This window comes from Corylus avellana, chromosome 6 (assembly GCF_965113065.1).
Source record: "Corylus avellana chromosome 6, dhCorAvel1.hap1.2, whole genome shotgun sequence".
NCBI classification, from domain to species: domain Eukaryota; kingdom Viridiplantae; phylum Streptophyta; class Magnoliopsida; order Fagales; family Betulaceae; genus Corylus; species Corylus avellana.
In genome coordinates this window covers 7,171,556-7,193,961 of record NC_142495.1, presented here as the reverse complement: position 1 = coordinate 7,193,961, position 22,406 = coordinate 7,171,556, and the positions used below count along the sequence as shown (strand labels likewise).

The 22,406-nt window shown below is 36.1% G+C and overlaps 4 protein-coding genes across 5 annotated transcripts; 3 read left to right on the top strand and 1 right to left on the bottom strand.

The window, feature by feature from the left end:
* The first annotated feature begins 1,604 nt into the window (after window positions 1-1,604).
* Window positions 1,605-2,584, top strand: LOC132187810 (early nodulin-like protein 7). Its single transcript, XM_059602249.2, has 2 exons — window positions 1,605-1,809; window positions 2,199-2,584. The coding sequence occupies exons 1-2, from the start codon at window positions 1,605-1,607 to the stop codon at window positions 2,582-2,584; spliced, it is 591 nt and encodes a 196-aa protein (XP_059458232.1).
* Window positions 2,585-3,191: 607 nt separating this feature from the next.
* Window positions 3,192-6,887, bottom strand: LOC132187809 (uncharacterized). Its single transcript, XM_059602248.2, has 3 exons — window positions 6,419-6,887; window positions 4,986-5,401; window positions 3,192-4,073 (listed from the first exon to the last, which is right to left on the bottom strand). Exons 1-3 carry the CDS (start codon window positions 6,870-6,872, stop codon window positions 3,192-3,194), a joined length of 1,752 nt encoding a protein of 583 aa, XP_059458231.2. The 5' UTR covers window positions 6,873-6,887.
* A 2,272-nt stretch (window positions 6,888-9,159) lies between these two features.
* Window positions 9,160-16,281, top strand: LOC132188518 (WD repeat protein). The gene is made up of 8 exons (XM_059602998.2): window positions 9,160-9,324; window positions 9,445-9,661; window positions 11,427-11,489; window positions 11,695-11,825; window positions 14,958-14,995; window positions 15,079-15,124; window positions 15,730-15,894; window positions 15,997-16,281. The coding sequence occupies exons 1-8, from the start codon at window positions 9,198-9,200 to the stop codon at window positions 16,170-16,172; spliced, it is 963 nt and encodes a 320-aa protein (XP_059458981.2). The 5' UTR covers window positions 9,160-9,197; the 3' UTR covers window positions 16,173-16,281.
* A 2,934-nt stretch (window positions 16,282-19,215) lies between these two features.
* LOC132188704 (transcription factor bHLH91-like) lies at window positions 19,216-20,956 on the top strand. Of its 2 annotated transcripts, XM_088517904.1 has the most exons (4): window positions 19,216-19,378; window positions 19,586-20,130; window positions 20,255-20,671; window positions 20,855-20,956. In XM_088517904.1, exons 1-4 carry the CDS (start codon window positions 19,216-19,218, stop codon window positions 20,954-20,956), a joined length of 1,227 nt encoding a protein of 408 aa, XP_088374030.1. The 2 variants fall into 2 exon arrangements, with proteins under 2 accessions (XP_088374030.1, XP_059459217.2); XM_059603234.2 differs by having other exon boundaries at window positions 19,216-20,130.
* The last annotated feature ends 1,450 nt before the right edge of the window (window positions 20,957-22,406 follow it).

The following is a 22,406-nucleotide window of genomic DNA, read 5'->3' as shown; positions in this document are numbered from 1 at the left end:
TGGGGTGGTAGGCGAGCCACCTGCAGGCCATAGGAGTGGCCACGGGGCCACCCCTAGGCCTAGGGGTGGCGGCTAGCCACCCTAAGTGGGGAAGAGGTGGCCGGTCAATTTTGTTTTGTTTTGTTTTTTTTTTTTTTTTTTTTAAAAAAATATTATTTTTTATTTTATCTAGAATATAGTCTGGTGTGGTAGAGTTTTTTATTTTAACTACAAGTCTAATAAAATTGGCTGATGTATCTGCTCCTTATTGATGGCACAAAAAGTGACTTTTGTTCAACATGTGCACCCAAAACGCTCTCTTTCTCTTTTAGCCCCGCAATAAAAGGAAAAAAAAAAAAAAAAAAAAAAAAAGGGGGGGGGGGGGGGGGGGGCGATGGGGGAAAAGTCCACATAACCCCTTCAAACTACCACTCAATTGACAATGTCTCCCTCCCCCCCTCCAAAACTACCAAAAATTGTCAATGTTCCCCCCAATTACGAAATTACCCTAAAAAAAAAAAAAAAAACTTCAAGAAAAAATCTAAACAATTTTTTTTTTGTTTTTTTAAATCAATTTTATAAGAAAAAAAATTAAAAAAATTTCGATTTTTTTTTTTTATATAAAAATTGAAAATTTTCTTTTTTTTTTTTTATTTTTTTTTATTTTTTATAATTTTATTTAAATAAAAATTTACGTTTAAAAAAATAAAATTTTCGTTTAATAAAATGAAAATTTTTGTTTTTTTAAACTAAATAAAAAAAGGAAAATGTTAAGGTCACAACATAAATCCAACTTATGACCAACTTCTCTCATACGTGTCATTTAAAAAAGAAAAAATTGATAAAGATAATTTTGGGATTCTGAAAATTTAGGAAAAATGACAATTTATTTGGTTTAAAATTCAAATTTTTTTTACACGTAGTAGAGAAGTTAGCCATGAGTTGGGTTTGTGTTGTGTCCGTATCAAACCTCATTAAAAAATAGTTTTTTTTTTTAAATAAAAAATAAAAATTTCCGTTTTAAAAAAAAATTAAAAATTTTTGTTTTAAAAAAAATCTTTTTTTTTTTTTGAATTTATAGGGGTCTTTTTGTCTTATTGAAAAATTTATAAGGGCATTTTTGTCTTATTGCTAGTCTTGGGGGACATTGACAATGTTTTGGTAGTTTGGAGGGGACATTGTCATAATTGAAAATTTGGGGAAGACATTGTCAATTGGATAGTAGTTCGAGGGATATATGAATTTTACCAAAAAAAAAAAAAAAAAAAAAAAAAAAAATCTGAAATTTTACCGAAGAATCAGGATAATATGGTACTTGAAATGTTAAAAACCGTAAATGACCCTCCAAATCCAGGTCAGCTCCACTTCTTCTGAAAAGGTAAATCCAAATTAATATCGCGAGACTTTTGGAATCTGGATATAACGGAATCATAACCGCCACGTCCCACTACGTTTCTGAAAAAACCGCCCACTATCTCCGCGCCAATTTGCCACTTATTCCTCCATACCATAATCTATCATTTATATATAGGTATAGCTACATTATATTCATTAACCACATTACATTGCCAAATATTTTCAGTGCGATTTGCTTAAACCTTCTAGAGTACAAGAGTACTACAAGGATGAAGAAGGTGAACATGGCATCTCTCTTGGGCATCTTCTGCACTTCTGCGATGGCGATCTTGGCCGCCATGAGCGTGGGGGTCATAGCCGTGAAGGAATTCAAAGTGGGCGGTAAAGGGGGTTGGATGGTACCTGATGCCACCAACACTGCAATGTATAGTCAGTGGGCTGAAAGGCACAGATTTCATATTGGAGATTCTCTCAGTGAGTTTGCTATATTAACGATCGAGTTCCTTAACTTCTTTTTGTGTTTATCTTTAGAAAAGATTTTTAACTTCTTGAGAAATATGGAAAAAGTATCAAAATGGTGACTGATTTATATAATTTTTCTTGGGTTTTTTTAGTAAAGAAAATTTATTTGAGGTTAGATCAAATGCATGCTTAATTAGTTGAATGTGCTATTATAATTGTCATCCAAAAGCAAAACAGATCGATTATTTTCATATTTATTCATTTCTTTTGGCTTATGCAAATGTATTAGAGTATATGATAAGGATAGAAATCAATTAATATTATTATGTCTTTGGCTTGGTGTGTGTTCTTCTAAACATCTTCTGTTTTTTGTTTTTGTTTTTCTTTGTTTCTTGATACAGCTTTTGAGTACAATAATGATTCAGTTCTTGTGGTGGACAAATATGACTACTACCACTGCAACACAACCGACCCTATCACTGCCTTCAGCGGTGGGAACAGAGCTGTAGTGAAGCTTGATAGGCCTGGCCCTTTCTACTTCATTAGTGGTGCTCCTGATCACTGCAACAACGGCCAGCGGTTACTTGTTGATGTGATGTCTCCACACCGACGGCACCCGATTGCTCCGTCTCCTCCGTCGGTTGCTTTTCCACCTGAGACGGACAAGCAGGGGCCCTCTCCTTCCCCATCAACAAGCTCAGGAGTTGTAGTTTCAGCCACGCTTAGTTCAGTCTCTAGGGTTCTTATTGCCGGATTTGTGACTTTTCTATGGTCTGCACTACTGTAGCTTTTTTTTAATGCCATTTTTGAATGCTTTAGTTGCCTTTCTTAGCTAATTAATTAGTTGGTTTTATTCACCCTACATTGAACATTGCTGCTTTTATTATGCTCTGGGGTACGGTTTTTATGTTCGACGGTACTCTTGTTTAAATGTTCTTTCGTTTTCTTTGAGCTTTGTTGATCATTTCTCATAGCATTCAAGAATCTTACACTAGTTTTAGGCATTTATACAATTGAAGATAAAAACCAGCGTTTCATGCCTACTTATAGGAACTGATCATAAATCAGATAGAGTAATGGGAAATGCTAGCACCGATGGATAACGATTAGTGTCGTATCATCCAATCGTATGACAGTTGTATAGAAGTATACCACCAAAATAGATGTACTAAAACTATGACAAAGATTTGTAACCAATGTGTATCTTGTACATGATAAGATTCGATCTTGATAATCATGTAATTATTATAAATATACAATAGTACTGCTCCTAAGATAATTAAGGGAGCCAGTAATTCAATCAACAGAACTTTGTGTTCTGTCGCTACAAATTCATAGGAAAAAAAAAAAAAAAAAAATGTTGAATGTTTCTGAATTTGAGTCGGTGAAAATTCTCAGTATGAGTGATAGCCTTGACGGTGGGAACTCTCAAGATCAGAATTAAAAGAATATAAGCTTCTAATTCTGCTTTTTGCAAGTGCATCCCCCACTCTCATTCTCTCTTTCTTCCATTTCTTCTTTCGACACCAATGCTCAACCAGCATTATAGTTAAACCTAAAAAAACTGTCCCCAGAGCTCCTCCACTGATTGACAGTGATGCCACGAACATCCACTCTGCTCCCATCCCTTGCGGAAGGATGACCAATGTTCCTGCCACGTACGCTGTTCCCATGAATGACACGGATATCCACAGCACCTTGTGAGCAACTGTCAGGATCATCATCTGAGGTTTTCTTTGGAAAGGAATGATGCTGACTAGGACGACGACGATGCATAGAGATGAGAACAATGCGATGTTATTGCTTAGCGCGAATACCTTGAACGCTGTCGTTCTGCATACGATGGACTTTCCCTCCAATCGTCCATCCTGATGGACGCCACCGGGAGGGGTTACCCCGGCTGCAAATGTAACCGTGGCAATCAGAATGGCCACCAGTATAATTGTGTTCCTGGCATTCTGGACCCCCTCATCGTATCTCTCATCTTGCTTATTTTGACGACTTCTATAAATTTCTGCTACTTCTTCCTGTCGTCTCTCGCTGAGATGTTTCTGTTGTCCCAAACTTGTTGTCTGGGTGCTTTGAGTCTGCTTTGAGGAGCATTCTGGTTCAGATATGTCGTTCTCCTGAATTTCACACATCTTTTCTACTTCTTGCTGGATTATTTTCATCTGGGCATTCTCAGTGTCCTGGTCCAGGATGTCAAGGGCTGTCAGTCCTTTATGGTTCTGGATTCTAATATCAACTGTTGTTTTGTTAATCAGGTACTCCACAATCTGTAACAGCAAAAGTCTAATTAGGAAACAGAGACATACACACAAAAACATCAACATCAACGATCAAGTTTAACCTTCATAAGACACAATTACAAATCATTATATCTGAAAGAAGTGTAGCTATGGACATGAGCTGTCCTTAAAAGGATTTGGGCATGGGACACTCTTGCGAGTCCCATATGGCATAAGTGCAAATCTTAAGCATGCATGTCGGGTGAGTAAGAGATTGAAGTGTTGTGATTTTGTGATTAAGTCACAGAGAATGCGACCTATAAGCTAGATATATGTATGTGCATAGTGTTAAATACTGATAGGTGACTGGAGCTTTCAAAAGATGAATGACCATCATCGAGTTAGTGTTGATAGAGTGGGCTGCCATGAACTTAGTTGTGGAACGTAATAGTGTGTTACAATTTTAAGTGTCCCACATAGCTTAAGTACAATATTAACTGTGGTAGCCTGGGTATGAAGATGAAGATGTGTTTATATGAATATTTACACCCTTCATGACAATAACGCATTTTAAAGTTATGATGGTCATGATCCTATTAGAACTCTGCAATTAAGTGAGCTTATGTGAAAGTAGTATTAGGATGGGTGACCTCCCAAAAAGTCTAATTCGGAGGAGCCAGAAGCAGACAATATTGTGTGTCAATGAGGTAAGGTGTTACACTAACCATGTGTATATAAGCTCTTAGACACTATTCCAATGCAATCCAATTTTTAAGAAGTGAATTCTACTTGAGGTTCGTATCAGACACCAGTCACAACACACAATGGTATAAAAAGTTTCTCTGCACAACTTTAGGCTGCAGATGTGTCAAACACCTGCTCAACATAAACCTGACTCCACCATAGGCGAATGGAATTTCACTAACATCAATTCTAGAAGGTAGCGTTATAATTTCTCACCTGATGGTGTCCTCCAGAGACTGCAATATGTAAGATGGTGTTACCATATTGATCTGGACAGTGGAAGATACTGGTATCATTGAAAACATGCACCAAGTGAAAGAAAGCATCGTAGTGGTTGTATCTCACAATGAGATGAAAAACTGTGTCTCCCTTTTTTGTATGATACTGAAAAGATGTTGGAGCTATCGACATGAATTCTTTTAGAATTGCAGTGTTGCCCTTCATCGCTGCCAAGTGCAAAGGTGTGTAACCATCATTATTATATTGCAGAGCAAGGTCTGCGTCAAGCCTTAGCAGCATTCTTGTTATCTCCAAGTTCTCTCTATGACAAGAGCAGTGCAATGGCGAATATCCATTTGTATCAATCTTTTGAGCAAAGTTTGGACACACATCTAAAATCTGCCTAACAATACCTGCATCACCAACTCCAAATTTTCAGCAGAATTTTGCTTAGAATTGAAATTTATGCTGCAACTCTTCATTCAAATGAGCATAGAAAACTAGCCAAAGTCAAGTGTCATGTGGGCTCTAATAGGAGATATAAGAAATTTCCTAATAAATTGTTGACCCATATGTCACATGTATTTAATATGGTTTAATTAAACATAAATTAAGGTGTGTTTGGTAATTTGCTTCAAATAAGGAAATTATTTGTAGAATCCTAATTGGAATCAAATTCTTTTTCTTTTCTTTTTTTGATGGAAAGAATAATTAAGGTAAGAATTTAATTGAGGGTCCGAAGCCTACCTTATAAATAAAAAATTTGTGTATTCTATCTATATGGACATAAAACATAATAGGCACTAGGTGAGGTTAAAAACCTCTTTCTCTTAAAGGTTTTTTTTTTTTTTTTTTTTTTTTTTTTGATTTCTGTTGCAAATCAAAGGCTAGCTTGAACAAATCTAAACTATTTTTCACCATATATTCATTCAAATAATTTATGAGAAATTTCACTTAACTCTCTTGAATTGTTATCACTTTTATAATTACTTAAGAAATTCTTAATTTATTGTATCTATCTACATTTTTTTTTCTTTCAATTTCACCCATCCGTTAAGATTTTCCGTTAAATCCTATCAAAATTCTCAAAACACTCCTTTTTTTTATTAAAAAAAATATTAATTCAAAGATTCAGGCGGAATATTTTTGCAAATTTTGTTAAATCCTTCCTAACACCTAAATCCTTGAAATTTATTTTTTCATTTTTTTCCAAAAAAAAAAAAAGGGGTATTTTGGAAATTTTGATACCCTTTTTCCTAAGAAGGGGTGAAATTGAAAAATAATTGAAAGATTAATACACCAAATTGAGAGTTTTTTAAGTTTAAAAGGATAATTGTAAATGTAATGAAAGTTGATTGGGTTAAGTAAAGTTTCCCCAATAATTATTATGCTCTAATTAACAAATAGAAGTCTACTATATATGTACGTACCTGTATGTCCTCTTGATACAGCAACATGAAGGCAATTTTGACCAAAATCATCTTCAACCAGCCCCCGCATCCATGGCCTACTCAAAAGGAACTCGGCCACCTTGAGATGCCCATGACTGCAAGCCATGAACAACGCGCTCTGCCTGTCGGAGTTAAGCTTACAAGCTGCCCATGGATTGGTGTCAATCAGCAGCATCGCCACCTTCAAATTCCCTTGACGACAAGCTTCATGCAATGGAGTCTCCTGCCTGCTATTCTCAGCTGCGACCATGTCAGGGCGCAGCTTCACAATATCTGTCACCATTTGAATATGCCCGAATCTTGAAGCCAGGTGCAACACCGTGTGAGAGCTATTGCCTGCTCTTTGCTGCAGAATTTCTCCATTCTCTCCAACTATACTCATAAAAGCGCGCCTGTCATTCTTTGCAATCGCCTCCAAAAGCCTCTGATCCATTTTCTTAATTAATCAAACAGATGGTGTACGTTGCCACTACCGCTTATTTCTGGAAATGAATATTTTTCCTTTAAGAACGTGGTTGAGGTGCTTAATTTGCATTGTTGACCGAATCTTCCTACCTTCAATTTCTGGGAAATGCAGGTGCCAATTAATTCTCAGCATCTTCAAGGAAAAGAGAATGCTATGACAGAAATACAAGTACACCAAAAGTCAAGTAACATACTTAAGCGTGTTATAATTGATTTTGATACTTAATGGTTGGAAGCAGTTGGAAGTTATTTCATTTATCTTCATGATCAAATATGACTTAGCCTTATTGGGGCCAAAAACTTAACATTCATGTAACGTCGTCGATCAACTAGGGGCGGAACTAGAGATTTGTGTTTGGAGTAAAATTCTAAAAATAATAATTTGGGGAGTCAAAAATTAAATTTTATAGGAATTTTATACTTTTAAAAAAATTAATTTTAATAGCAACAAGGCCCAACATGGTTCTACCCCCGCCTCAAACATTAATAGCAGCAAGAAAAGTCGTCGTTGATATGTTATTATCAGCGACAACAATAAGGTTGTTGCTCTTAAGATTTTTTAATTGAGTAATTATGACTACTTATTAGCGAATAGAGGTCATCGATAAAAGTAATTAACGACGACTTTTAAACTTTTAACCGCGGTCGGGTAAAGGACCAAATTTCTTTTACAGTGAGAGTTTTGACAAATGGTTCTTTAAAAACCATAAAGAGAACTAGAATGACTTGGGATAATATCTTATTGTTATCCTCGTATAGTGGTCTAGCTGCTTGTTACCTGCAATTTGATAGCTATTAATGTCAAATCTCACTGTTCAAACCAAAAGAATTTGGAGTTCACTTTTAAATAAGTGAGAATTATAAAATATTTTATTAAAATTGAAATATTTGAGATTTGGATTGTTTGATATTTGGTTTCAAAATCAAATGGGTCAAAAACGCGTTAGCATTTCAAAAACCAGCTATATACATCTATGTACCTAGGCTCTCAGAACCAAACCATACGTTCACTCAAAATAATAATAATAATAAATTAAAAACATTGCGAAATATCCATCACTTTGGTATGAAAACACCTTGAGTATTCTGCCGACAATAATGCTGCACGGCAAACCTTTTCTTTTCGTTGGTTTAAGAGAAAAGAGGAAGAAATTGTTTGCCTCTTGTGTGGTAGTCTGGTAGAGGATCTCTGCCTCTATTTCATAGTTAATATTTTTTTTTATTATTATTAGTTATTTAAAATTTTTAAATAATGTGACAATAACATATTTATTATGTAACATAATTTACACTGCTAAATTTATAAAATAAATCTTAATCATGAAATTACTCATTTCTATTTTATTTGAAATGCTGAGGATTTATAGCAATGAAAAAAAGCCGAAAGAATCTTCTCAATTTCATTTAAAATGGTGACCAAATATTTCATAGTAGAGATTAGTAGTATATATATTTTAGCATATTATAATTTTAAATAATATAGTACCATGCATATCATTAGACATAATAAAATAAAATATATATCGTAAAATAATTTATAGGGAAAAATATAATTTAGCTCTCAAACTATCAGTCATTTTTATTTTAAACCCATAATGTTCAAAAAGTGATAAAATAGCTTCCAATCTATCAAACAGTTGCAATTTGATCACTCCATTAGTTATTACCGTCATATAGGATGAAAAATTCAAAACTACGTCGTTTTGACAAGGTTAAATTACTAAAATACCCTTTTGAAAAAAAAAAATCAATTAAAAAAATGCCCCCAAAACCACATCATTTTGAGGAAAAAAAAAAAAAAACTGGTGGTTTAGGGGTGGCTCACCAGCCACCCCATAGGCCTTGGGGGTGGCCGGCGAGCCACCCCTAAACCATCGGATTTCCTTTTTCTTTCTCTTTCCTCAAAACGACGTTGTATTGGGGAACATTTTTTAAATTGATTTTTTTTAAGGGCATTTTAGTAACTTAACCTTACCAAAACAACAAAGTTTTGAGTTGTCCATCCTATTTGACGGAGTTGCCAAATTGCAATTGTTTAATAATTTAAGGGATTATTTTATTACTTTTTGAATATTAAAATGTTAAAATAAAAATGATTGATAGTTTGAGATGCTAAATTATATTTTTTTCCCTAATTTATATGATGTGAACTGCTGAGACGTGTCTTTTTTTCTTTTAGGTGACGGACCAAATTGGGAATTATCTTCTCTTTCTCGGTTTCTTTCTCCGGTTCTCCTGATAAAAGGGTAGAAAGAAAAAAAAAAAAAAAAACACTTTTCCAATATTTCGGAAAATGAAGGCAACATCGTTCAGCCATCCGGTGCGGCTTTCCTCGAATTTGAACCCTTCATCCATTTCCCGCCCAATCAACTTCCCATCACACCAACGGCAGCCACGTCTGGGCTTCACAGACTCAACAGGTAACCGCATAACTCCTCCGACTTGACCCCCTCTTCCCTTTTCCCCTTTGTGTGGCTGCCGATTTCCCGTGAGCGTAAATAAATGATTAACACTTTCGAATTGCATTCCTTATAATATAGGTCTGGATTTCTGTACACATGGGCCTCGTGGCGCAATCCGTGCCGTCAATTTCGGGATGAAATCGTACGTGTCGCCGTGGGATGAGAAACCTTATGAAACACTTCCGAGTGGTAAAAGAGCTTACTTGGATGAAGAAGATATAGTCACATTTCTTGATCCCCCTAAGGAGTTGATTCCTCTGGAACCTGCTTCTTATAATCCAGCTGCATATCTTTGGTAAAGTTATTATTATTGTTGTTGTTGTTGTTGTTGTTGTTGGGCACCTGTAGATGTAGAAACAATAACAGTAAAGTGGTCGGAAGGCATGGTTCATTCCAGAAAATAGTACCTTTAGAGGCAATTTTTCGAGTATGGTCACATGTTGTAATAAATTAATTTATATTGTTATTTTGTACTCATAAATGTTATGAAATGAACTTCCCAATAAATAAATGTTGTGAAATGAGAGGAAGATGGTCATTTTTACCTGTAGCTTCATGTTTGTCTGATTGTTAAGTTAGGTAAGCACTCCTGGGTCTTAATCCAGGATCACACCCTTCATCCCCTTCTGATTGAAGGAGGAGATGTCATTTGAGCTATAACTCATTTCCAATATCTTTGGCTATGTTTGTTTGTGATTTTGGATAAGTGTTTTTTGTTTGAAAAAGTATTTTGATATATGATATAAATGTGATAAGTGTTTTTTGGTGGGTCCATATTTGAGAAAAAAAAATTTTGTGGGGGTACACCTACTACTATTTTGAGAAACATAAACAAATGTGGAGCTAACTTCTTACTTAATTTTTTTTTTTTTTTTTTTTTTTAAATAGTAGCTATATGGCCACTTTTAGTGGAGGAGAGGGGTGGCTGCACAGCCACCCCGATCTGGTTGGGGTGGCCGGTCGGCTACTCATGACCTATTGTGGTGGCTGTGCAGCCACCTATGAGCCACTCTTTATATATATAGAAACAAGAATAGAAATTTCTCTTAACAAGCTTTTGATTTTTTTTCTTTTAGGAAATTTTCCTAAAAGTTTCTGAGTTTTTTGCCTCTGTGACAGATAATGATCTGATTTTGTAAAATTGACAGTTAAAATCCTGAGTTTTGCTCGAGTGACATATAGGTCTCTCTGCCAAATTTTCCGTTAAAGACTTAACGGAAAATTTGCTACCTGTCATATTATCCACGTTAGACCAATGAAAATGTGATAGTAAGCTTGTCTAGTAAGCAATTATGCCAAAAAAATTAGAAAAAAAGAGAAAAAAGCTAGGGTGGAGATCTACCCCATCACCGCTATCCACACTACAAAGTGAGGCAGTGGAGGGTGGCTCCGGCCCCCGCCTACCTCAAAGAGGGGGCGGTGGGAGTGGAGAGCTCCACCCCTGCACACCTCTACAGGGTTGCTCTCTACCTGTCCACACCTCTTGGGGGTTGGCAAGGGTGGAGCCACGTCCATCACCCCTTCTATAGGGGTCGGGAGCCACCCCCGCCCACCTTGGGGTTGGAGCCACTGCTGCCATGGTGTGGCAATGGAGCTCTCTACTTCGCTCTTTTGTGGGGTGCATCTTCACCCCCATTGCCCCTTGATGGGGATGGAGCCACCTTCTATCAGTGGAGTGGATCTTTACCCCTATTTTTTTCTTTGTTTTTTTTTTTTTTTTTGACATAATTGCTTACGTGGCAGGTTTACGTGTATTTAGATACACGTGTCATATTTTCATCAATCTGATGTGGACAATATGACAGGTGGCAAGTTTCTGTTAAAGCTTGGACAGAAAATTTGATTGAGGGATCCACTTGTCACTCGAGTGAAACTCGGGACTTTAATTGTCAAAATTAGAAACTCGGATCTGTATTTTTCACGAAGGCAAAACTCAGACTTTTGGGACAATTCTCTATCTTTTTCTTTATTTATTATTATTTTTTATATGGTGAAAGTGGGCTGTTCTTGATCAATTATCACTTGGATTTATATTTTTATCCCCATTGTGTGATCTTCAGGAAAAAAATTGAAGATATTCCTGAGGAAAGGCGTGCTAGACTGCTGCAGTTACTAACACCCAGGTTGTTTCTCAATGAAGCATGTTACACAATGTTGACTTCATAATGTTATATTGTGATCTTCCAATCTATTTTCTCTCTTGTTGTCCATGTCTCTAACTAATTCTCCTTGATATGTGCTAATCTGAATTAACAGTCACTTGAGTAATGATACTAACATCTAATATAGAATTTGAAATGCTTGATATGTCTGGACAAATCTGTGCAGGATTATATCAAGAGCATGGGAGATAGCCGGCAGACGATATGAGGATCCTAAGTTAGCGAAGAATTTTGCATCCAATTTAGCTTGTGAGGATGGTGTAATGCTTGAAAATTATAACTGTCGATCAAGTGGAGGTAACTCATGCAAACTGTGTGATTCAGCTATGTGATAAAAGTCAAGTTGCTCTCCTTTGACTGATTTTCAGTTTTGACAACTTAAAACTTTTCATATGTAGTGTCAACATGGGAAGTCCAATTGAAATAAGATTGGCATTGTTTTAAAGTTCTAGCATGAGTTTTAGGATTAAATCAGTTTTTAGTTGGGGTTTTTTATTTTACCAGTTGTTGTTAGTTTTATAATGAGGGGCAAATCAGTAATTTTCTGCAACTCCTGTGAATTGAGGGTCGGTGATTGGGTTGAGTCTATAATTTTTTTAGGATATTCTAAGCATCTTGGATTTATATTCTTTGAGTGCAAGTTAGTAGTCCTTATTTGAGCAAGACTTAATGCTACTACACAAGAAAAATTCCTTAACATTTTTGTGAGTAATGTACTTAAAAGAATTCAGAGATTATGATTAGTGAAAAATTGAATGATTTGAGTTTTGAGGCAAAAGTGCCTAGCATGTTCTTCTCTCTCTCGTTCTTCTTTGGTGTACTATTACTGTTCTCTTCATTGTTCACTTAGTCCCCGAATGGCAACAGAATTCTCTTTTTTCTTCCTTTTTGCAATCACAAGTCAATGCCTTTTCCTTACCCATCACTAAGTGTGGCGTGGGATTAGGTGTGTTTACATGAGGAAGGGAGCTTGGGTGTGAAGAACAAGGAATGATGGAATGAGAAAACTGTGGTGAAATATTTAGGGCACTTATGCACAAATATTGATCAAACCATTTGGTCCAGTTGGGTTCGCAATTACTTGATTAGAGATAAGAGTTTTTGGGACCTGAAATGTCCAGGAGAATGCTCTTGGACAAAAGTTGAAGATCCTCAAGCTCAAACTTTTGAGTTGAGATAACATGAGATACCAGTAGGAAATGGACAATCCATCTTGTGGTGGTTTGATAATTGGCTTCCCATTGGCCCTCTTGCTTGAAGAGAGAATCATCTATTATTTAAGCTTAGGTAGGAATGCCAAAATTGGGACAGTTGTTGATTGTAAGAAATGGAAATTGCCAGCTGCCCAATCCACGGAATGGTTGGAAGTGAAATGTGTTTGCAGTGCAAAATGCTTGGAGATCCTCCACCTCCAGGGCCCTATGGTAAATTGGCACATGTGGTTTGGTACCAAAAGGTAATCCTGTGTCGTGCTTGATCCTCTGTTTTGCAATTCGGGATTGTTCTTATACTCAAAGATTGCTAGTTTTGGGCATAATCCATAATTAATTTAACCTGGAGAAAGCCTATGCTCATACTAATTAGGACTTTTCTATCTTACACCACAAGCACTCATAGAGAGGTTTTTCAAATCTGTCTTACTCCATTTGAAGTACTAATAGAACTACTATTTTTATAAGCTCAACTATCCATGGATTCTTGTTAGAGGCGTCTATCTTATGGAGTAGTTTATCTTAGGAAGTAGTCTATCTTTATCCTGTTAGTAGATATGTTTATCTTAAAAATGCTTGCTGTATTTTGTCACTTTGTGTTTTTGTATATATAGTGAATCAGAATCCTAAATGGGTATATAGAAATTGAACCACCATTTATTCACTTGTATTACCTTACATGTTATCAGAGCATTATAGGATACATAATTAGAAATAGGATGCTTTATCTCATTAGGGATGGAAAAAGGAAATTTAGAATAAAATGGCTGCCTTACATTGTAACGACACATTGGATTTTATCTCACTACCTCCTGATAAAGAGGCTGTTGGTTGTTTTAGAATCTATACTATAAAATATCGTCTTGATGGTACCTTTTGAAAGCCCAACTTATTGCTAAGGGATATACACAAGCTTATGGTGTGGATTATGCTATGACTTTTTTCCCAGTTGCTAAAAGTTATTCAATATTGATACGTATTTCTCTAGCTACAACATTTCACTGGCCTTTGTGAAGAATGCTTTTCTTTATCATGATCTTTTTGAGGAATATATGGAGCAGAGCATTTTAGGAAGTTTTTTATGTTTATTTTGTTTCAGTAGAAAACACTATTTTCAATGGCCTTATTTATTTGGGATAAGAGTATGATTTTCTTCAACGTTTCTCATATGATTCGTATAATGTGATGTTATTCTGCTTCAAGACATGGCTGTTTTTAGTCTCATGGGTGCTGTGCCTAATCTCGTCTTGGTTTTTTGTTGGGTACCAAATATCCCACAAGGTCTATATTGGGCCATCTCTTTGAAGAATGTGAAGAAATTTTATCCACCGTGTTTCAGATTGAAGGTACTTTGAAGAGGGAATCACTCATGATAAATCGGTCTTAGCTCTACCAGAATACTTCTCTTCCAGATACCATAATAAGTGGCCAAATTACTTGGAGTTGTTTGAATTATGCTTTCTAGAGATTTGGGTGGGGTAAGAGAGCGAAAAGCATTATCATGGTTGCATGAGATTTCATCTTTAGATGTGAATTTCACATTGGACGTCAATCACTGAAACGGGAAAAATGAAAAATGAAAGAAAGAAAGAAGAATGGAATTTATATTTTGCTGTGACAGCACTCCTGTCCGTGTTGCTATGCTGCTGGGACATGGAGATGAGTTATGCATTATATGGCATGTGTATCTAGATGGAATTTCCTAGACAAATGAACCTTTGGTTGATAAGAAGAAAATTGAGCCAAGAACTGATTCCACTGTTTTTTACAAGCTGAATATATGGTGGTAAAAGAAGAGGAGAAGGCATCAAGAAATTCCTTTTTCCATTAAATTATCAAAAAATAAATTCTTTTTTCTTTTTATATCCCTTCCAATGGTGAATGGAAAATGTAGGAAGTGATTCTTCAGACTTATGAAGCATATATCTTTTTTGTGGTGTATCAATTCTATGAGATTACATATTTGTTCCCACACCATGCTCTCTTGTATTTGTAAGTACTTGTTACTATTTATGTTTAAACAATGTTTGTCTGTCCATCTCTCTCTCTTCCCCGCCCCCCTCTCTCCCTCTCCCCCTTTGTGTTTTTGTTTTGTTTTTTTTGTTTTTTTTTTTTTTTTTCTAATTTCTGATACTCTCTCTTTTTAACTGCATTATTTTTCAAATATCTATTAGTTTTCAGAAGCTTTATGACATTGATATTGAACATTGTTAAATAGGACCAATGCCTATTGCTTGGATGAATTCCTTCAAGAAGGTGAATCCTATTCGCTTGATTTTCCTTTTTTTCTGGTATATTAAGGCATTTGTTATTTTATTGAATCTTCTTTATATCTGCAGGCTATTTTTTGTGGCAAGGATGGGAAGACCTACGGACGATTTATTGGTAAACTTGTTTGAGTTTGCTAAATTATACTTTTAGATCGCTAGTCATATTTTAGTGAAAGTCTACAGGTCAATTATTTTCAGACAGCCATGACCCTCCATATTTTGAGTTTGCTAAATAATACTTTTAGACCCCCTTCATAGTTTGCATTAAACTATGAATTTGTTACAAAAGCTATTTGCTTCTATGTTCTGTAAGTTTCTGTAGCCTTCTTTGATATTAATAATATGACATAATGTATCTTCTAAATTAGTGGATTTGAATGCACTAATATGATCAAAGTTGAAATCAATTGACTGGTTGAGAATTTCTTTCATTGTTGTTCACAAAGACCCAAATATTGATCTTTTTCTTTGACTGGTAAGATTTGAACCGATGACCTACCTCAACCCACCCATTTACCACCCGATCCAATGGCCCAGTGGCAATAACTTGATATTATCTAATCCATAAAAGGTAGAAGTTTGAGACACCAAGATACTGACCAAGTCATAATATCAGTGAATCAAAATATTTTCATTTAGTGCCTTCTCGTTCGGGACATTGGGTGATAACTATTTATGTTTGTTAATAGCACTAGTCTAACAAATATTATAATGTCTCAGGTGGATCAGTTCTGTCTGGATTTGCAAAGTCTTTTAGTCCATTGTACTTTGAACTGAAACAAGTTAAGGAAGTGATGTCAACTGGGCAGCCTTGTGATTTAGCATATGATTTTGGGGATGGCCTTTTGGATCTCCAAGAATATCCACAAGGCTTCCCAAAGCCAGGTGAGATTATACTTGTTTGGGTCGTTGCTGTATTTTCTTGTCACAAACATTGAGTGCATTGAGTGCATTGCCTAATCTGATTTTTTCTTTTTTCTGTGACAGCAAAACATTTGTATCCGTTCAACGATCAGGTTGTCGTATATATTCGTCATCTAGGACCGGGGGTCTCAGTAGGGCAAGCATGGCAAGAAGGGAAAGCACTACAAGATGTGCCTCAAAAGTTATGTGGTGAGATATTAATGGTGAAAGATTATGCTGCATTATCTGAAAATCACTAAAACAATCTACCTAGTTAGATGAAAGATTATGCTGCAATGGTTCGAGTGAGAAAACAAAAGCCTGTACAACTGAGTACCAAGATGCCATGGAGAAAGGTGTTTCAAATTTGATACAGGCCAGAAAAGGGGTTGAAGCTCTATGAATTTTATTTTTTTTTTATTTTTTATTTTTTGGATAATGTAAGCATTATATGTCCCCCAACAAAAAAAAAATTAAAAAAACTGTACGATCGAGGAAGAGATATGTAGGGTTTGTTTGAGGTTGCGTTTGAGGGGCATAAAAGTGTTTTTAACACTCAAAAAGTCTGTTTGAAGAAAAATGTACTCGTTTGGTAAAAAAATTAAATGCTTTTTTAAGGGTTTAAAAAGTCTAAAAATGGCTAAAATGCATTTTTGGTAAAAGCTTAAAAATGAAGATTTTGTTCAAAAGTATTTTTTGATTTAAAAATTCTATTTTTCAAACACAATTTTCAACAGGCTCTTAGCCTTAAATATAATTAAGTTAAAATTTGTTTTAACTGCACAACCCCAACATCTCTGGGGCCTCTAACATCCTTTACAAAATTTTCTAATTTTTTATCTTGCATGTAAAACCAAATATTGAAGTTACCACTTTTCTCATGAATTTTAACTTGCAACCTTCCAATTAACATAATTCCAAAAACATGCTAGTATCTAAGTATCACTTGAATTCACCATGCATGTCGAGTAATTTTTCATCATGTTAGTGTTCCTACTTCCTAGTTATCTTAAACTTAGAAGCAAAATTTAACAAACTCAAATCTACAAACTTTTTCATCATGAAATTTTTTGAACCAATCCACATTTGTTAAAACATTGATTCCATGCGTGTTTTAGTGTTCTAGCCATCCATTCATCAAAACACCTACGTTTACAAAATAGTACTTTTTCCCATTATTTTTTGCAATTAATTTCACCTAATTTGCAAGATTCTTTTCCCATTATTTTATGCAATTAACTTTTTTCCCCCCAATATTTTCTCTTTTAGCTAGCGGGGAAAAGGGAACTAAGAAAACAAGAGAGGGTCTACTTATATCCTTTCAAATGTTGGAGGAAAAGTAGGAGGAATAATGGAAGTTGACAAGCAAATGATTTTATTCGACTAATCTATCCTTATTTAATAATTTCATCAATCAATATTTAGATAATAATTCAACAGAAAAAAGGACGGAAATTGAGAAATTTTATACTTCTCAATTTTGTTTTTCAAAAGTTAATTCTCAAATGATATGTTATCATTCTATGAAATTTATTATTTTGAAAAATGTATCATCTACTCATAGGACGATGACACATTATTTGGAAATGAATTTTTGAAGAAAAAAAACTGAGAAGCATAACATTTCTCTTAAATTGAGTTCATTTCAATTAGAATTGGATCCATTGGGGTTAGAACATGTGTCTCATAACATGACATAATTAAGAACACGAATCTCAATCCTAACAAATCCAAATCCAATTTAAATGCAACCTCTCTCTTTTTTATCCATTTTAGCAAACAGAAAGTTGTACATGTACTTTTAACAAAACTCTAGCAATAGAAAGCATTGACACTAACTTCCCGTGAATTGCAACAATTGGGTTATGCTTTTCATGTTCAAATTTTCTATTAAGCTTCACTCTCTCACCTACTTAAATTCTTTTGTATTTATTTATTTTTATTTATTTTCCACCAATAGTACCTACTGATTCAAAATGTTGGATATTTGGTATAATTAATATTTGTAAAAACATAATAATATGTTGTTGTTGTTGTTGTTGAAGGCTAGACGGTTGCATTAGTTAGTTCGGGCTGGCGGTTTGCATGGAGGGGAATACTGCCATATGGGGCCCACACAGAGTCTAACTACTTTTGTTAAAAGTACGGCGCAAACACACTCTTTGTAGTAACCCACAAATTGCGTGAATCCGAAGGAGTTCCCGTAAATTACATCTATGCCATTGCAATGCAACCCCAAGCCCAAAATTCAATTTATAGTTATTATTATTCAAATTTACATTTTTTTTAAGTAATTTTCAACTGTTCATGTCAGAGAAATATATCCAGTTTTTATTTACTTATTTTATTTTTTTTTTTTTCTCTTTACATCTGAAGTCTCTCCACGAATGGGAAAGTTAGAATGCGACATGGCTTAAGTATTAATAATTTTTTTTTTTATTGGCTTAAATTTATTTGGCAAAGATTAATAATTTATAAAACAAAGGAGAGAAAAGAAAGGAAAGGAAAAAACATTATAATTTAATGATGGGGCTGTCTGCAAATAACTCCGGCCGAGTATCAAAATTTAAAATACGGAGTATTTAATGAATAGTTCAATTAATTGGAAATCACTTTTTATGAAGTGAAAGTTACTAATTCGAATCGCCATCCCTCTCTTGTCCAGGCATATTAAAAAAAAAATGCGGAGATTATAAGTGGCCCCGGTGATGGGGAATCTAGTAACAACCTCCCTCATCTGATTAAAATTAAAGAAAAATAATTCCCTTATATATGTTTGTAGTTACGGTCCTCCCTCCTAACCCCTTCCATCCCCCTTTTGCTTGTTCCATTGGCCTATCACAATAAATAAAATGATAGAATATATATTTAATGTATATATAAATATAATATGGGAAGAATTCCTGAGACACCTCAACCTCTCTCTCTCTCTCTCTCTCTCTCTCTCTTTCTTTTCTTGCTCTCTCGGCCAATATCCCATCAATTGGTGATTCCATGATCTGGGTTTTCCTTGTAGCCTCCTAATTTGTTACATTTCCTCTCAAGTGATTGTTTGTTTCCCTTTCTTTCTAGATTTGTGCCCTAATCTTGTTCATCTAAAGGTTTAAGTGTTAATTAGTTGTGATGGCTCTTCAACCATTTTGTGCGTTAATGTTGTCGTTCTTCATTAATGTTCATGTACTCATCATTCTCTTTTGTTTTTTGATTTTGTTTTTCTTTTTTTGTTGGTGGGTGGAATTTGCTTTTAATGGACGCAGACAGAGACCCAGAAAGGCAGGAGACAAAAATCTCTCTCGTCCAAAAATGTATGAGACTGGTTGCTTTGATGCCATGACAGAAGCTACAGTAGTTGCTGCAGCAGAAGCAGCAATTTCAATTTCAGAGGACGGGTTTTCCCACACACTCCCAACCTGCAGCCACAACACCAACAACAACTTTGAAGAGAATCTAAGGCTCTCCATGGAAGAATTCTCCTACAACCACAACCACAACCACGCTCACCCTCCAACCCATGAAGATGCTGCAGCTGCAGCCACTGCCATAGGGATTGAGCTCCAACAGCAGCTGGCATTCACCATGGACGACTCCTACAACGCCACCAACCATAACAATTCTCATCTCGTCGACAACCCTTACAGCGTCCACGAGATGCGAGATATGGATCAACAACAACAGTTGCATCAAATGGACATTCAAAACGGCCAGCAATGCTTCGATTACTCTTCGCTACCAAACAGGCCGTATCCCCCAACACCAGACCTCCTCAATCTCTTCCACTTGCCCAGATCCATCTCCTTCTCAAACCCGACCCAGAAGACCGCAAATTATCAGAACCCCATAGTCTTTCCCGGAGACGTTAATCCAACCGGGCCGGACCATTCCACCGGCGCATCCGTTTTGTACGACCCACTATTCCATTTAAACCTGCCTCCACAGCCTCCTATGTTCCGAGATTTGTACCAGTCTCTACCCAATGGCTACGGCTTGCCAGTCTCAAGGAACAATGGTTCTCTGTTTGGCGCAGGAGGGGATGAGAGAGAGGGAAGTGGGGATGGGAGACAGTTTGAAAATGGCGTACTGGAATTCACTAGAGACATGGGTTGTATTGGAAAAGGCAGGAATGGCGAAACCAAACACTTTGCCACAGAGCGCCAGAGGAGACAGCACTTGAACGACAAGTACAAGGCCTTGAGGAGCCTCGTCCCTAACCCTTCCAAGGTAGGTATTTACACTATCTCATTTCTTTGATTTTCTTCTGACATTATTCATCAATCCCTTTATGCCTACCATACTTTCTGCTTTTTTGGCTCTCTATGTTAATTTCTTCACTACACATATGAAGACTGATAGGGCATCTGTGGTGGGCGATGCCAAAGACTATATCGAAGAGCTTCTGAGGACGGTAAATGAGTTGAAGTTGCTGGTGGAGAAAAAGAGATGCGGGAGAGAGAGGAGCAAGAGGCACAAGACGGAAGCTGACGAAGCGGCTGGGGATGTGGAGAGCTGCAACATGAAGCCTTTGGGTGATCCTGACCAGTCCTACAATGGATCTTTGAGGAGCTCATGGCTTCAGAGGAAATCCAAAGAGACGGAGGTAGATGTTCGTATCATCGACGACGAGGTAACCATCAAACTCGTTCAGCGAAAGAATAATTGCTTGCTGTTTGTGTCGAAAGTGCTCGACGAGCTTCAGCTGGATCTCCACCATGTTGCTGGTGGCCACATTGGCGACTTCTACAGCTTCTTGTTCAACACCAAGGTAGCTACCCAGTAACCCAATATGTAGAGAGTGACAAATATGAGGTTTAAAATCAAAACTTTTGCTGTAATCTGATATCATGTTAAATTACGATTTATTTCAAAGGTTTAAATTAATAAAAAATTATTGATTGAATTATTTAATTAAAATTATAACATGTATAATTTTTACTTAATTTGACAGATATATGAAGGCTCTTCTATATATGCGAGTTCTATAGCCAACAAGCTCATTGAGGTTGTGGACAGACAATGTGCAGCCATTCTCCCTACCAACAGCTATTAGAGTATCCCAGGGAATTAAGGAATTAATTGTTATCTTTTGAGTTTTAAAGTTTAGTATATATATATAATAGTGGATTCTAGTGGTAAGCAATAAATTAAGCTGGTCAAGGGATACAACTTATGTATACTTAATTATTTCCAAGATTTGAAGTTATGGTAAGCTTGCTTGCTCTTTTTGTGTTTTTTTTTTCTTCTTCTTCTTCATTGATATAACAATCATATGAAGCAAAATATTTCGTACAATGCTAAAAATACAATTTGAAATCTTCACATGCAACTCAAACATTTTTTAGCTATGACACACACAATAGCCTCTCGAGCTATTACAATACAATATCTATGAAATGTCACCGTCTTAATCAGTTTCAAATATACAACAAATTTCAACGAATCATGTATCTATGCACTGCTAGGTCATTGATTTTCATCTTCGCTACTAGTGTTTTACCAAATGCAATCCCCTTCAATGCCTCTACCATAAGTCCATGGTGAATTCTTTTTATGTCTGATAACTCCTCCATCATTGGCTTATTATTTGCTTCCAAAAAATAACCATAAAAAAACAAAAGAACGACCGGAAACCAATTCCATTATTCTTAAAGATTTGTAAAAATAAAACCTAAATAAAAATCATATCAAATGTTTGGACATTACTGTTATATAATTATGATGCTTAAGATCATGAGGCTTAAGTCAAAATTTACAAAATTAACCTAACTCTCTCTTCTGGAGAGAGACTCTCCACCTTATCGCTAAGAGTAAGGCTAACCACCTCCTAGTGAGGTTCTCTGCCTCCTCTGGTGGCTTTGCCAAGGGAGGAGGAATGGTGTTCTTTCCTTTCCTCCCCTTCCCCTCCTCCATTTGGTCTCCTCTTCTCGTTCTTTTTTGCTTTTTCTCCAAAAGCGCCTTTAGTTGCTCCCTCTCCCAGCCTCCACGCCTTGCTCCACTATCGATCCTTCATTGTTGGTCGTTTGGAGCCAAGTTTGGTTGTGGTTTGTAGATCTAGTTCTTTCTAAGCCCGATCTATGGATTTCAGTCACTCCCAGCTTCAAACGTGCCGCCCCGTCTTATTCATGTTGCACTGCCACAATCTTCTGTTTGACATCCACGCGCCGACACGTGGAGCCAACGCGCCGTTCGAGTGGATCTTACTCGCAAACACATGTCATGCATGCGCCTGCGAGGGGACTGCTCTCTTCTTTTTGTGGCATGTCTGGTGCTCCCCACTGTTGCCTCCCTTCGCTACTATTGGTGTTTTGTGGTTTTTTATTTTTCTGCTTTGTATTTCTTGTGTGTTTGTTGTGTTGTTTTTGCTTTATTTTCCTTGTATTTCTGTATTGTTTTGTGGGTTATTTGAGCTTTTGTCTCCCTGATTCATTGTTGTGGTTTATTTTGGAGACTTTTGTGTCAAAATTTAGGGGTGTTTTATCCTCTCCAATGGCTCTTGATGG

Bases quoted from the DNA above. Each gene is read 5' to 3' on its own strand.
- LOC132187809 (XM_059602248.2), bottom strand. From the start codon at position 6,872: ATGGATCAGAGGCTTTTGGAGGCGATTGCAAAGAATGACAGGCGCGCT. The intron at 5,402-6,418 runs GTACGTACATAT...TTGGTGATGCAG, and splicing joins TGTATCAAGAGGACATACAG to GTATTGTTAGGCAGATTTTA. The intron at 4,074-4,985 runs GTGAGAAATTAT...TTGCTGTTACAG, and splicing joins TCTCTGGAGGACACCATCAG to ATTGTGGAGTACCTGATTAA.
- LOC132188704 (XM_059603234.2), top strand. From the start codon at position 19,216: ATGTATGAGACTGGTTGCTTTGATGCCATGACAGAAGCTACAGTAGTT. The intron at 20,131-20,254 runs GTAGGTATTTAC...ACACATATGAAG, and splicing joins TCGTCCCTAACCCTTCCAAG to ACTGATAGGGCATCTGTGGT. The intron at 20,672-20,854 runs GTAGCTACCCAG...TTAATTTGACAG, and splicing joins GCTTCTTGTTCAACACCAAG to ATATATGAAGGCTCTTCTAT.
- LOC132188518 (XM_059602998.2), top strand. From the start codon at position 9,198: ATGAAGGCAACATCGTTCAGCCATCCGGTGCGGCTTTCCTCGAATTTG. The intron at 9,325-9,444 runs GTAACCGCATAA...CTTATAATATAG, and splicing joins GGGCTTCACAGACTCAACAG to GTCTGGATTTCTGTACACAT. The intron at 15,125-15,729 runs GTAAACTTGTTT...ATAATGTCTCAG, and splicing joins GACCTACGGACGATTTATTG to GTGGATCAGTTCTGTCTGGA.
- LOC132187810 (XM_059602249.2), top strand. From the start codon at position 1,605: ATGAAGAAGGTGAACATGGCATCTCTCTTGGGCATCTTCTGCACTTCT. The intron at 1,810-2,198 runs GTGAGTTTGCTA...TTCTTGATACAG, and splicing joins TCATATTGGAGATTCTCTCA to CTTTTGAGTACAATAATGAT.